General features: G+C 38.1%; 2 protein-coding genes across 3 annotated transcripts in view; both read left to right on the top strand.

The window, feature by feature from the left end:
• Window positions 1-15,988, top strand: part of LOC114476067 (muscleblind-like protein 2a) — a 71,564-nt gene that overhangs the window by 45,096 nt on the left and 10,480 nt on the right. The gene's annotated exons all lie outside the window — the stretch shown is intronic.
• Window positions 3,278-15,933, top strand: LOC114476142 (ras-related protein Rap-2a-like). The gene is made up of 2 exons (XM_028467443.1): window positions 3,278-3,913; window positions 15,069-15,933. The coding sequence occupies exons 1-2, from the start codon at window positions 3,600-3,602 to the stop codon at window positions 15,304-15,306; spliced, it is 552 nt and encodes a 183-aa protein (XP_028323244.1). The 5' UTR covers window positions 3,278-3,599; the 3' UTR covers window positions 15,307-15,933.

Here is a 15,988-nt window from a genome sequence, read left to right as displayed (position 1 = left end):
CTTTGACGTCGTTTCTTACCACGGTTTGGAGTAGTTTACACGCGGAATGTGAGCAAGAAAAGTGTATTGTAAACCTGTAATGTATGTAAAGTGTCTCCTCTTTTATTCGAGTTTATAGAAAATGTATTGAAATGTATCAGTTATTTAAAATTTGTGTTGTTCGTTCGCCCCCCCCCACCCCCACCTCACAAATTAATCGACTCTTTTTAGCCAACATAGTAAAACTGTATTTTTTTTTTATTTTTTTTTAAATTTTTGGTTAGGAGTGTGTTATAATAGGCCATACGAAACAATTATTTCATTTTTTCTAAATTTTAATGTAATTTCATGGTGCTTGAATAACATTGACAATCCACAATCACACCTTTTTCTTTTATTTTGTTGAATCTGATCGTGGTCAGATTGAAATGTGCGTGCTGTTTGTGGACGGTGGTCGTTTTTGTTGTAATTTATCTTTACGTTGGTTGATCTTTGGTCAGATTTTAGTCCGATACGATGTTCTTTCTTGTAAACTCTTTTGAAATGAATGTAATTTATTCAGCCGCGCTGCGTACGGCACGGGACGGTTTTAAGATGGGGGCGGGGCTTGATGGAAAAAGCTACTGGACCTTTTTTTTCCTTTTTTTTTTAAGCCATTGCGTCACGGTTGCGGTAACGAGCGTAGTGAGAGTTGAAGTTGTTTGTGTTGTTTGGAGGGAGGAGGGGAGGGGGTGAAAAACAAGTTTATGAATAGATTAAATTTTACCAAAAAACAAAAAAAAAAAAAGTTCTGATAAAGATGAAAAAAGTTGTACTTTTCACTCTAGTCTGATAGTGTTTCATAAGGATATGGAGCCGTTGCCATGACTAAAGTTGGGTATTTTTGTAAATGACATTGTTAATTAGATTTTTGTTTTTTGTTTAGTTTTTTTCTTTCTTTGCTAGAACACTGTACACCAGACCTGATGTTTGCATTAGCCAATAACAGCCTCTATAGAGCTGTGAGTGTAACATTTAGAGATTTAAACTCATTAATGTTCTATAAATTACATCTATGGATAAATATATATATATATATATATGAATATAAGGACTAAATATTCTATGAAATAATATGTTCTCCCCCCGACCACGGACCTTTAGGTGCCACACTGTAGACTCTAGGGTTGCACTTTTCCTATTTAATGTTTTTTAATCTTCTTTTACGAATGTGTTGAGCTACTCGGAAGTTTCAAACTCTTAAATTAGAACTGCATTATTAACGTGCAGTGACTCCTTTCTTTCCCGCGCCCCACACTTTGGGAACCACTGCCCACCACTGTGTGTGCGTGCGTGTGTGTGTGTGTGCGCGTGCGTGTGTGTGTGCGTGTGGGGTTAATTTTTTGCGACTGAGTGAGATCAATGTCAGCACTTTCTGAGCAGGCTCAGCTTATCCAAACACTTTGCCTTATCTTGAGCCCATCGTGCTTAAGGCGACAAGTTTTTAGGGAGCGCTTATGAATGAAAATTTACTACAAAACGAAACCTCTCCTCTCAAATATTTCACATATTTATATTAGCGATCATTTTTAAATGGCTTTTTTTTTTGAAAGTGTGCATCAGGAGGCACCTGGAATTCACAGCGTTGTCCATCAGAGGGCGCTACACTAAAGATACTAAAGGCTATGAGTACAGATATAAACTAAGAAGACCCTCTTTGGATTTGAGTTTGAGTGTATTCTTTTTTCAATGTATTTGTTTTGCATATACTTTGTGCTATTTTCTGTTTCTATAGTCAAAAGTTTCTTTGGTTTAAGCAGAATAGTGTAAAATCTATTGAAAGGAAGAAATAAAGAAAATCAAAGGACAACATTTACGGCCTGAAGTCTTTGAATTTGTGTCAATCATTGTTCACTCATTTTCTCCCTGTCAGGTGAAAAAGAAAGACGCACTTTTTCTTTTTATTAATCCCACCGTCATTATCAAAATACACAAAATGACTAAAAACATTAAAAAATGCAGGGAAAATACACAAAATGGCAACAAACAACAACATAAATACAGAAAAATTAATGTTCAGATGGGTTATTGTTAACGTTAATGGCTTTGAACGTATTTGGCTGCTCTTTTATTTTTATTTTATTATTTTTATTTGTCTGCTGTTTTTCCTTTGAGTAAATGTTTGTTTAATTGATCTATGAGGCCTGAACTTTGATTTTATTTAATAAAAATGGTATCATGTATCAAATTGAGCAGATTAATTCATTATAAATAATAAAGCAATATTTGTATTTTTTTATTTTTATTTTTTTTAGTTTAAACATTTTTTGAGAGTCTCAGCTCACAGATTAAAATATGGTTTAACTTTACTGAATTTACATTTATGTATAAATATTTTTGGCCATATTCAATGTCGTCAATATTGAATTTGGAATGTGATCATTCTTTACAAAGGTAAGTGTTGCTAATTATTTTAAATAAGACATTCTTTAGCTTTGGGATCTATAGGGAATTTTATGTCGCTGCATCATATTTTCTTAATATTTTGACATTCCAGTAAATTTAGTCATCTTAAGAGAAATTTGTTTGTCCATTTTTATCTACAAATGGGCTGTTTTGAAAGGACAGAGAATATAAATGGGGGAAATTGCTGGTTTATAATATAAAACCCTTCAAGGTACATACCAGGTAGGGTTGGGCGATATATCGAGATTCAACATGTATCGAGTTTTCTATTTGGGCGATATATAGAAAATTATAATATCGCCTATATATCGATATGTATTTTTTAAATAACTTATTTTGTTTTAAAATACTTGTCTTAGGAGTCGTTGCTTTTTTTTTTTTTTTAAAGGATTTTTTTGGCTCTAGTGGCCTTTATATGACAGTTGCTTGACAGGAAGGGGGTGAGAGAGAGCAGGGAATGACATGCAGGAAAGGGTCCCAGGCCGGGAATCGAACCTGGACCCGCTGCAGGTGAGGAACTACAGCCTCCGTACTTTTACTACTTCTCAGACTAGCATAAAAAAGCTCAGAAGGATTTCTGAGTGCGTTCTCCTGAATAAACCACACTACAGAACTCACTCACATGTGCTGTCCTTTTATAGAAGGAAAAAGCCAAAAGTGCCACATTTTGTGCAACTGTTAAATAAATGTGCCTGTGTGGCACTTTGCATCAGAATTCCCCTTTTCAGCCCAGGATCATTAAAATAGGATCGTTTTGGGGTTTCTGACACGTTTGGTGTTTATTCTCATTGTGGCACTAAGCAGCCTCCATACTGCAGGAAACGGCGCCCCCTGGTGGCCGGGCTGACTCCATAGGCGTGGATTGCCATCACTGCTCTTCGCCTTTAACTCCCCTGAACCCCGCTGAGCACAGATGTAGTCCCTGCCTTTCTGTCTTTTGTCGGCACAGTGGAAGATGTGCCATCTTGCTGCATCTAATAATAGCCATCTTTATTTTTTACCACCCGGATGCCTTATTATTGCATTATGGATGCCTTTGGAACAGATAGCGTGGGAATCTTCCAGCAGTAGAGGCATCTTCTCCATCCTTGGTGCAGCAGCAGCAGCAGCAGCGGTGTGAGGTGAGGATCCTCCACAGGGTCATGCGTCTCCTCTGGCGGGTCTGAGCGCTCACGATGCGGGAGTACAAGGTGGTGGTGCTGGGCAGCGGCGGGGTGGGTAAATCCGCCCTCACCGTGCAGTTTGTCACCGGCACGTTCATAGAGAAGTACGATCCGACCATTGAAGATTTCTACCGGAAGGAGATCGAGGTGGATTCGTCTCCGTCCGTGCTGGAGATCCTGGACACGGCCGGTACCGAGCAGTTCGCCTCCATGAGGGACCTGTACATCAGGAACGGCCAGGGCTTCATCCTGGTCTACAGCCTGGTCAACCAGCAAAGTTTTCAGGACATCAAGCCCATGAGAGACCAGATCATCAGGGTCAAACGGTGAGAGGAGGTTTTCATTTTTCACTTATTTTTTTTAGTCATTATAGTCTTTTGACTTAGTCGTTTTAGTCCAAATTTCGTCATCTAGATTATTTCAGTTGTAATTTTCACAGGGGTCCTCAACTGTTCTCACCTAGGGACCCACATTTTGCCAGTCATTACATTTTTTTTTTTTTTTTTTTTTTTTTTTTTTTTTTTAGTATTGTCATGTGCAACCTGCATTTCACATCATGCCTGTCAAAAGAAAATAAAAACAAAGGTTTCTTTCAAAATAAAAGACAAGTCCAACATGAGATACATTAAGTATTTATTTATTTATTTATTTTTGATCAGCTGTCCACTACCCACCTGTTGAGAATCTGAGCTGTACAATACCAACTATAATTTCATCCCATCCATCTATTTTTCGTGGGGGTCTGCTGGTGCCTACAGTATATCCAGCTCTCACTGGGCATTAGGTGGGGGTACACCCTAGACAGGGTGCTAGCCCATCATCCCATGTGAAGAAGTAATAGTTTCATAGATTTTTTACATAGTTTTTGTTCATGTATTGTTTTTTTTTAACTAGTCATAGTCTTGTTATTGTCACTTTGACAAAAACAATGATTAAATTATTTGCTTGATATGTGATGAAAACTAAATCTTTTAATTGACTACATGTGATAAATAAAAGTGTAGAATAAAAATCCAGAGGAGGAGTGCCCCCTGGCTCCATACCAGGACCTTATAATTTGTCTGTCTTTTACTTTGAAATCCTCTGTCCTCACAAAGGAAAATGAAATGTTTCGGTCCAAATTTAGTCATCAGGATTATTTCTGTAATAATCTCATTGTAGTCGACTAAATATTTACTATACCAACTATAATTTTGTGGAATGAATAGTTTTTCGTTCTTGTATTTTTTCCAGCTAGTAATAGTGTGTCTGACAAAAACTAAACTTGTTTTTTTAAATGACTACATGTGATAAAATCCAACCCAGAGGAGGAGTTCCCCCTGGATCCCCATCAGGACCTTTAAAAGTCTTCTGCCTTTTACTTTGAAATCCTCTGTCCTCCTTCGTGCGAAGCTGCGATCCTTCATGTGTTCTTGGTTAAAGCTCCACCTGCAGCTCACCTGTCACCCTTCAAACCCACTAACCTCCCACATTCTCCCACTCCTTGGGTGACTCTCACGCTTAAACCAACCCGGGGACGGCCTTTGATCGTGACTCAACAAATCCTCTGAGCTCATCACAGCTGGAATTACTTGAATGTTTCCTTCAGGGGACACACATTGTAACCCCTTTTTTTTTTTTTTACTGTTTTTGTTGCCAAACAACACACCTTTATGTAGATGAGTTGACTTTTGACAGTTAGCTGTGTGAATTTGAAGGTTTGGGCTTGGTAAAGACATTTAGAAACATACTGTGCTTGTTTTCTATGATGCTGGGGGGTTAAATAAGGAGACGCCACTCTTTGTGTCTGCTCATTAAATATGGAAGAGCAGCGCGGGATGGTGAGCCCAGCGTCACACTGAAGCCTGCTCTCTGTATCCATGGGAAAAATCCTCACATCAGCACCTTTAAAGCTCCACAATTATCACAAAAAAAGAGGTCGTCTTACTTTGAAATAAGGGAAGAATGAGTGGAGGGGATCAGATCCAGCTCCGACTCATGCACTCGAGTCGAGTCATATTAGTGGGAACAAAGACAATCCGGTGACTCCACACCTTTAGATCAACAGGGATTAAAACCACCTCCAGGCTCTTCCTGTACATCCATACATGTTTGAAGCATTTGTTTCTCACGCTCTGGGATTGTTCTGGGTGTGCACGTGTAAAGGAAACAAAGAGAAGGGTTCATATGTTTTAATTTAAGAGGCTTCGCTTGCTTCCACTGTAATTCCTCCCAGTAATAGTGGCCCCGTAGCTGGGAGAAATGGGTAACAAATGTGTTCTGTTGAGTTATTAGCCTCTCAGTTGTTTGCTTATACAGATCCTGGGGGTGTACGTCTCCAACCGTCAGCGGCTGGTTTTCATTAGCTGTCTTCAGGAGATGGACCCCCACTCCTCCTGAGAGCTTTGCTGAGCCAGCAGCACACACACAAAAAAAAAAAAAAAATAGAAAAATTAAAAAAAAAAAAAAAAAAAAACATCCAGTGCGAGTGCCCACTCACCACAACTTAATGAGATTGTGTTGGGTCGGAAGCCAGGAAGCTTCCATTAAGGCTGCGGCTTTTAACCAGTCCAGCTTTAGGACCCAACATCAACCTCAAAAACCAGTTCTAGCTCCAAGCATGGAGGTGTCATTATTATTATTATTATTATTATTATTATTATTATTATTATTATTATTATTATGATACAACCATGTGTGCCTCCATGGGTTTTTCTAATTTAAGTATTTCCACACCCGGACTTTTATTACCAGGAGTTGCACAATATGTGAAACATGTGACCACCTTTTAGTCTCTTTGAGGGAGACATAGGCAACTAGCTGCTAGGGCTGCACGATTATGGCCAAAATGTGTATCACGATTATTTTGAACAATACTGTAATCACAGTTATTTATCATGTTATGGATACAAATCTGTTTTTATTGCATTACTTTAGTGTAAGTTTACAATGCAAAATGAACCTTTGAATAACAATTATACTAAAAAACAAAACAAATTAACCCAAGATTTAAAAATGTAGCAAAGGCTAACTGAATAAATGCACTCTTACAGCGTGCAGAGCCCGTATTATAAATGTAAATATTGCCAATGATCAATATCATTTCAAATCCAAAATTGTGATCACGATGAAAATTCGCTTATATCTGTGCAGCTCTACTAGCCGCCCAGGGGCCACATGTGGCACTGGGTCTAATTTTGTGTGGTCCCCAAAGTAAACAAACAAAATTACAAAAAAATGCACAAAACATTTTTATTTTATTTTTTTAAATGAGAGAACATATACAAACAAACAACAAACACATACAAGAATAAAAACCTTTTGTCCTTTCCTGTCATAGTCCTCCGATTGTTCATTATTTTAAGTTAAGGGCGGGGCAATTTCCTTAAATTGCAGACAGTTTGAAGAAGAAATAGGGTTAGTGGCAAGTCTTAAATGGACTAATTTAGAGCACAATATGCTTTAAAATAAAGATACATCCATATAAATAATATTTTCATATCGTATATTAGAAAATATGATAAATATGCATCAAAATCAAATGTCCTCAAGCTCATTTTCAGTGGGCCGAGGATGTTTATTGGGCCCACTGAAAATGAGTTTGCAACCCACTTTTGGGTCCTGACCCACAAGTTGAGAACCCTCATGGGAGGAAGATTTCAATACCAAAGGCATGGAGTTAAAATAATGCCTAAACCTAAAATAAACAAACTCATCTTCGTTAGCAAATACTAAAGATAATAATTCACAGAACAAATGCATTTTGCTTTGCAAATAAGAAACATACCCATCAACAAACACATCGTGTTTTACACATGTAAAGAAACACGACTTCAAGTATTAAAAAAAATGTGCTATAAGGACATTTTCTGTACATGAAGACATGTTTACACACACACAAGATATTTGTGTGGAAAAATAGGGACACAAGTCATGTGACTGTCATAGTTTTTTGTACTTTAAGGATCTTATTTCATCATTTTGGATGATGTGATTTTTCTCTCATGATAAAAATATAAGAAAATATGTCAACCTGTCCATTTAAGACAATGGCCTAAATCAATATTTTATAACTGTAACTCAAATTAGAAATTTAATAGCATTTTATTTTCTTGAATAAATGATTTATGAATGTTTTGAATTCAAATTTTATACGAATAAATTTATTTATTTTTCTTTTACACTTTTTGAGAAGAAATCTGTTAAAAAAATCATTTTGAATCAATAAAAAAAATGCAATCATCATAATCATGATAATGATAATATAATGAGCCAGACATGAAAGTTTCAATAAATATTACAAATACATTTATGAATTTCAAATATATTTCAAGATAAACTGAATTCATTATTATTTTTTAATGGATTTTCAAACAATCTATTACATTTTTAATTCAAAATGATCATTGAATATGAATACAAATGAATGCATTTAAATGTTGAATTAATTAAAATACTTAGTTGTGAGCTGGGTTATCTCGACTGAAAGTTCCAAAAGTAATAATGAATGAATGAATGAATATGTGATTTATTATGATGAGAAATAGCTCTTTGGGTATTATAGGACTCAGTTTGTGCTCCACACATGGGTGTGACTCTCTCATGCTGTCAGTGAGATCATCTCTAATCTAATCATCTCTGCATGTGGAGCGTTCCTCTTCCGGCTCCGGAGGACGAGGCACCTTCAAAGCGTTGATCTGTGTTTTCATGCTGCACTGATGCTGTGTCTAATGGCAGGAGGTGAGCGTCACGCGCCGCTGGCTGCAAATGGGATGGAGAGGTCCAAAACTACGTATCCCAGGGGGCACTTTGGTACAAAGCAGCACAGATGAAACCCTCCGTCCCTCCTCAGGGTTAGAAAAACCCAGAATCTGGAGTTCCCCCACATACGGATGTTTATCACAGAGGAAACTATGGTGCCGTGGGAGTAAATAACGCTGCAGAACAGAAGATTGTATCGTCCTAATCGACTCGTCTGACCAAACAGGTTAAATGATAGCAGCTGTTAACGTTTAAAGTCAGATTTCAAAAATGTATTTATGAACACAAAAATCCAGAAATTCACAAATTGCATCCAGATAGATGTTGGTACTTGAATTTAGTTTGGGATTTTGGTCTTGCCCATTGGAGTTATGTCATTTAGGGTTGTGTCCGTTGGTACTTTTTGTCCATTGGGAATTTGTCCGCTAGAATTTTTGTCCGTCAGATTTTATTCGTTGTTGTTTTGTCCGTTGTTCATTTTTGTCCATTAGGATTTTGTCTGTTAGGGTTTTCTTTCATTAGGTTTTGGTCCATTGGGATAATTTCTGTTGAGATTTTGTTCTTTGGGATTTTGTCCATACATGTTTTATTCATTGGGATTTTGTTTGTTGTAGGTTTGTCCGTTGGTCATTTTTGTCCCTTAGGATTTTTGTCTGTTGGGGTTTTTTTTTTCATTGGGTTTTGGCCCTTTGGGATATTTTGTTCTTTAGGATTTTGTCCATTCAGTTTGTGTCCGTTGGGATTTTGTCCGATTGCGTAAGCATTTTCCACTTTTCTGACTTAAGTTTGTCCTCTTTCCATCTCCACACGCCTCCATTGCCATGAATGAATAAACCTTACTAGGGATGTAACGATTCACTCAACTCACGATACGATTCGATTCAAGATTTATTCTACAAAATGGAACTGTAGACAAATGATGACTGAAAAATATTCCTTTATTTTTTTCGGGAAAAAAACTAAAAAATACTGTATTATTTTCCTTTATATTTCATTGTCAAAAGAATCCCTGGATAAACTATTCAAAACAATGCAATTTAACTAAAAATAAATTCAGAATGAAATAAATAAAGGAATAATACAAATGAAGAAGAAGCCTGTTAATTTAAATTCTGGTTCTATAGTAAACAATGCAAAACTACATAATAGTTCCTTTTCTTTTAAAAAGTGCAAATGAAAATGTATTTTGTGCCTTAACAATTGGACTTTAAAAAAACAGTCATTCCATTGTATTTACATCAGATATTTGGACCAGCAGAGGGCGCTGGTAACCCAGTGATTGGTTGGCATGCAGATATTCTAGCAGTGAAGAAGAGATGCTATGCGCTAGCAGACAAAGCTAATAGAAAAAAGTGACTTTTACAGATATTCACGTAATATTACAGATATTCTTTCGGTGCTAAAGGGGTAAGGAATCATTTATGAACATGTTTAAGAGTAGTAGGCGATTCTGCCCGCCGCCTACGCTTCTGGACAGGAGAAGGATAAATAGATAACTAGAGCCCTCTGCTGTTTAAAAGTACTGCGATTCAATTTTCAGAGTATCGATATGAACCGTGACACCTATGAATCGATTTTAACTGCCTTACGATTAATCGTTGCATCCCTAAACTTTACTGATTCCTTTACGAATTTGAAGCTTTCTTATGTATATCTATGACTGTCGGATGCTTCATGCTCTCATTATATGGGGAGTAAAGACAGATCAGATCCATCGCTGTTAGGTCTGGCTCTCAAACCTTTGCCCTCTCTGTGGATTGTTATCTCCTCCTAACAGCAGTAATGAGGCACTCTGTCGTAGGTTGCTCGTTGGTTTGATGTGCGGCACTAAAAGTATGTGGAGGATCAGAGATGGACGTGAAGCTATGGGCAGTTCTCGCTCTCTGTACTTTTCTTATCACTGTTATATAGGGGCTGTGTGTTCTGTGTGGGTGCTATAGGTTGATAGATGCTCTACTGTCCTTTCAGGCCTGCCTGGTAATTAACAACAGATACATTGAGCTGAGAGCCTTGGCGTTGGCTGAGACTGTTGTTTGTCGCTGCTGTGGGGCTCGTGAAAAAGGCCGAGTGATGTCACTGCAGCTGTTTAGCGCCGCAGGTAGCTTTAATAGGTCTACTGTACTCTGAACCCCCGTTGCTTTGTGTGTGGGAGGCTAAACAAGCAGAGCGTCACGTGTTTTACATCTGTAATGATGAGCCTAGGGACAGGCAAGTGTGTATGGTTTCAGCTGCTGACCACCCGCTGTTCTCTGCAGCACAAACGCCTTCGTGGATTCTTTCCCACAAACAAAAAGATGCAAATTCATAAAGCCTGGATTTTTGCTCCCATTCACACGGTGCAGATCATCTCCATTGTTCCTCATCACCATCGCTGTGTGGGAGGAAGCATCGATTATTATAGCTTTTATGGTATTAGTGGGATTTTACCATCACATTTGGTTGATGTAGCTGTTCAAACTGACACACTTTTTTTTTTTTTTTTAATCATTTTAGCTTTTATGCATTTACGCTTTTTTAACATTTCAGCTTTTAGCATATTTGCTTATGAGCTTTTTAGCATTTTTTGAATTTCAGTTTTTTTTTAGCATATTGGTATTTTAGCTTTTTAATATTTTAACTTTTTTTATTTATTTATTTAGCATTTTAGCTTTTTATTTATTTATATATATATCTATATATATCTATATCTATATATATATATAGATATATATTTTTTTTTTAGCATATTAGCTTTTAGCATTTCAGGTTTTTTTTTATAGCATATTAGCACTTTAGCTTTTTTTTATAGCATATTAGCATTTTAGCTTTTAAGTATTTTAACTTTTTAGCATTTTAGCATATTAGCTTTTAGCATTTCAGCTTTTTTCAGCTTTTTGGCAATTTAGCTTTTTAGCATTTCAGTTTTTTTTTTTTTTTTTGCATATTACTAATTTAGCATTTTAGATTTTTAGTATTGTAGCTTTTTAGCATTTTAGCATAGTAGCTTTTTAGCCTTTTAACTATTTAGCATTTTAGCTTTTTAGTATTTTTTGCTTTTTACTATTCTAGCTTCTGTGTCTTGGTTCGATTGCTTTGTTCTACTCTGAACCTTCCCGTCTGTATGTTCTTCACATGCTTTGCTGGCTTTCCACACAGTGTTCCCATCCTTCCCAGTCCGCACATGTGGTTTCCATTATCACATACAAGCTGACTCACTCCCATAGTCCCACGTTAGCTAAACGGATTCATATCATGTGTTGTTGGTACACTCACTAGCTGTAACGTTGACGAGGAAATAAACTTGGAAATGTCAGAACAAGGTGTTACTGATAGAGACTGGAATCTTACTGGTGTGTATTACTGGTGTTGTTGGATACTGTTGCCTCTGAGTGGAATTGACCACATCATATCAATTAGGGACGTAGTTTTTTGGTGATATATACGATAAGCTAATATTGCAGAAAGATACATTTTTCTTTTCCGATTTGAATCAATACTAATATATACATAGACCCCTCCCCCTACAGCTAATTTTAGGTCACGTTACATATAACTGCATGAAAATTTACGGGTTAAAAGTAGGTGGTTGCACATTTTATGTTATTTTTATGAGTTTTGAAACAACCTTTATTGGAAACACGTTCATAGCACAATTATACTTTGTTGACATTTAGAAATATCGTTTTTTTTTTGGTGAAAATCTGTAAAGGAAACCCAGCTAGTTTGTGTGTTTTTGGAATTTTTTGTGCATTTTTTAGCATTTTGCTGTCGATTTGTGTCTTTTGGGAGTTTTTTTTGTCTATTATGTCAGACCATATATTCATTCCAACGTCTTCAAATACATTTTTTGGGGGTTTGTTTTGGGGGCACGCTGTTCCTCTGACGCCACAACAAACTCCCCGGCTGTATACGCCTCTCGCCCTGTGTCTTTGTATAGTTTCTCCCTCCTGCCAGGCTGTCATATTGCATTTTCCTCGTGGTTTCTCCTCGTTCACACCTCACACCCTTTAGGCTCCAAGCGTATCCTAACGTGGAGGCCAGTGGATGTGCTTGTCCCGCTGAGGTCAGCTGTGTGTGTCACGTGTGTGTGTGTGTGGAAATGTCACGCTGCAGGAGAGGTGGTGGCATTTGAACCAAAACTCTTCAAAGCACTCACAGAACTTCACCCACTTCCTCCCATGGCCTCTCCACGCCCCCCACCCACCCCACCCTTCCAGCTGAGCGGGCCCCAGCAACAGGCCACCAATTTGTAGATAAGAGCCCGTTTCTCCTCAGCACCGTCGGATCAATACGCCCCAGCCCTGGAAAGCACTTAGGAATGACTGATAGTCCAGGCTATTAGGTGGTCTGTGCCCATTACCCATAGTGAGAACATATACCCACTGTAACATGCTTTCTGTAGTTATTACACACACACACACACATCTCGCAGAAAGAGCAAAACAAACTGTAAAAGTTCCCAAAAGTGAAGCAAATTCTTGGTTGGTCAATTACATTTTTCAATTACAATTACGTTCTCAATGACTAACGTTCACATTAAATGAAGCCTGAAATAAATAACCCCCGTAAAGCTTGTGTTAGCTTTCTGTTAGCATCATCGATATCGGTTATTATTGATCATCCAATTTGTTTCTCATCTCGTTCGGCTTTCCACTCAATGAAAACATTGCTATTAATATTTTTGTACATTTTAATATCTAAACTCAGTTACACTTTAATTACGATCACATTACCTATTACGCAATTACAATAATATTTTACCACAACCCTGGTGACATCCAATGGAAAATGTGTAAAAACACAGATATAAACACAACATAACTAAATAATATAAGACAAGGGATCAAAATTTCAGCTTTTATTTCCAGGTATTTACTTCTGGACCAATAGGAGCTTCGATTTTTGATATTTTAGTGTCATATTTGTGCTTGATTTTGATAAAAGAGACAAAACGGGGAGAAAAACGACTTTGATTGCTTTATCTGTTTCAGAACGTGAATTCTCCGCAATCATGGAAAATCCCTAGATTTGACCTCATTGCTGGATATTTACTACAAACAATCTAATTAGAAAGAATAAAGAAGAATATCAGGAATTGCTGTCCGGATTTATTACTATCGTGATTTTGGGAAGCCACGGAGCAAAGATAGTGATTGTGCCACCCAGTGTTAGCAATGCTCCAGACACCCCAGGAACATTTCCAAGCTCCGGCACTGCACAGAGGATTTGGTTTCAAAGCTCAACCTGAGGCGGTCGTTTTTTAGGCCCAAAACCAACGTTCGTGTCCCCCACTGTGTGAGAGCAGCACATTAGCTTCATTCAATTATTCAATAACTTATTCCATTACTCTCCCCCAGCCTGGTTTTCTTGTATTGACGGCTCGTGGGAAGAGGACCGAGGCTCGTCAGCCGCACGCTGGGGAAGGAAAGCTTTTGATCCTTTAAGACACGCTTAGTGCACGATGGAATAATGCAAAGAGGAGGGAAGCTAATGATTTCAACATTAGGAAGCTATTACATGTGCGAGCGTGCGAGCCATGCCAACACATGTCTATAATAGAGCATCACTGTGCAGGAAAGATGAAGCTTCTCTTATTCTGGGAGTAATGGGAGCCTCATGGGAAGCCACTTTCCTCACATGATGTGTGTCACGCGTTGGGTTTTCAGTTCATCTCTCCTTGATTTTCTTAGATGTTCACATTCAAGATTATTTGATGCTTCTGGTCGTGTTTTGTTATTATTTGGTTGTCGATGTGCATTCTTGGTTCTTAGCTCTAAGTTTGTTTTGTGTGTAATTCTATTTCTACCTTCTACGCTTTTCACTGTGCATGTGATTAAGCTAATTTTGTCTCCGCTCAGGTGTTCCTCATCTCCTGATTGCCTTCCTTCACTATCTAAGGAGTGATTTTCCAGTCATTTTGTATGCTCTTTGAATGTTACCCCTGCTTTTATTCTCACGTTTGGTTCCACTTTAAATGGAGGACATACTTTGAAAACAATTATTCAATAAAACCAGCTGTTAATTAATTTCTTCAATACAATAATTTTGAAATGTATTTTTTTCCCCAGTAATATTTTGTATTGCATGCTTTGAAAGCAGCTACATTGTTAATTAAAATCTAGTTGTTTAAAGTAAAATAAAGTAATGCATTATAAAATTAGCTTTTTAATGTTTCCTTCAGCATTGATTTTACACCCATTGTCTGCAGATTAACGTTTTCAAAAGCTAGAAATTACTCATTGATATTGCTGAGATGTTTCTTCCTATATCCTGTATATATATTAGTTTTAATAACTTTGTTCTTTAACAGCTCCCACTTTGGCCAGTATTCATCCATGTTACGTCACATTTTGTGCGAGACAAATTGTGTGTAAATGCGTGATATTTTCCCAAAACATGCACGTGAGGAAATATTCAGTGCCAATAATGCAATTCCTGCTTGATTTTGACCAAAAATAACAAAAATAAATGCAATTTTTGAATATTTTCCCATCCGTTTTCAGTGATCACCTAAATGTGGAGGTCCTAAATAACACAAATGCTCTATTTTTCTAATTTCTCTTTTCTCATTTTCAAGTTCAATGCCAAATTTGAGAATTTTATTTGTCATTTTTCTGATTCAAACACTCGATAATTAGGCAAGCAAAACAACAAAAGACCAAAACTGGGAATATATGTGTTATTATGTGATGGTTTTACTGGTTTTTAGGTTTGCATGCAGGTGTAGAAGCTTCATTTCCCTCTCTGATCTCTCTCTAACAGGTACCAGCAGGTGCCTGTGGTGCTGGTAGGAAACAAGGTGGACCTGGAGGAGGAGAGGGAGGTCTCTCCCAGTGAGGGCCAGGCGTTGGCCGAGGACTGGGGCTGCCCCTTCATGGAGACGTCTGCCAAGAGCAAGACCATGGTGGACGAGCTGTTCGCAGAGATCGTGCGTCAGATGGACTTCTGTCCTCTCCCGGACCGAAGGGACAGCTGCTGCCCTGCCTGTAGCGTCCAGTAGCCTAAGACGGAGCCGGGATGGAGATGGTTTACCAGAGAGAATGTTCAAAGGACAAAGCATTCATCCTCAGAAGACCTTGAAACAACACTCGACCTCTGAAGTCCAGTCAGGAAACCATTTCCAGGGTTTCCCAAAGGCAGCATGGTGCCAAAAACCATCGTGGAGGACTGTCGTGCTAAACGCTTCATCCTGTCCTCCGCTTCCTCCATCCGTGTTGGTCATTTGTTGCACTTTTGAAGACTTTCTTACTGTGTGAGATCCGATCAAAGCAGTGTCACTGTGAGGGGCGTCATCCTGGAGCAGCAACCCCCTCCTCTCTATGAATGAATGACGAGATGAACGAATGTCTGTAAAGGGAAGCTGCACCTTTGGGGGGCGGGGAGGGGGGTACGATCGCAGACGTTGACTTCTGTGCATGTAGTACAATCAACTCACCCAAAGAAAGCGCGTCAGCGATCGGATCGGCTGTATGAATGCTCGTCTTTACACTTTTATGGATGAAACGATTGCCTTGTTACATTGTACGACGTGAACTTCGGTGTCAGTGTGTGTGTAGCTTATCTGAGGATCACATTGGATGTGTTAGAGCTCAGAAACACTTATTTTCAAGCAGAAATAAATCTTTAAGCACAAGACGTGTCCTGTGTGTTCTCTGCTCTCATGCATGCTGCTCTAAATGTGT

Source organism: Gouania willdenowi, chromosome 2, assembly GCF_900634775.1.
Source record: "Gouania willdenowi chromosome 2, fGouWil2.1, whole genome shotgun sequence".
Lineage (NCBI taxonomy): Eukaryota > Metazoa > Chordata > Actinopteri > Blenniiformes > Gobiesocidae > Gouania > Gouania willdenowi.
The sequence above is the reverse complement of the archived record's forward strand: the minus strand, read 5'-3'. Positions and strand labels throughout refer to the sequence as shown.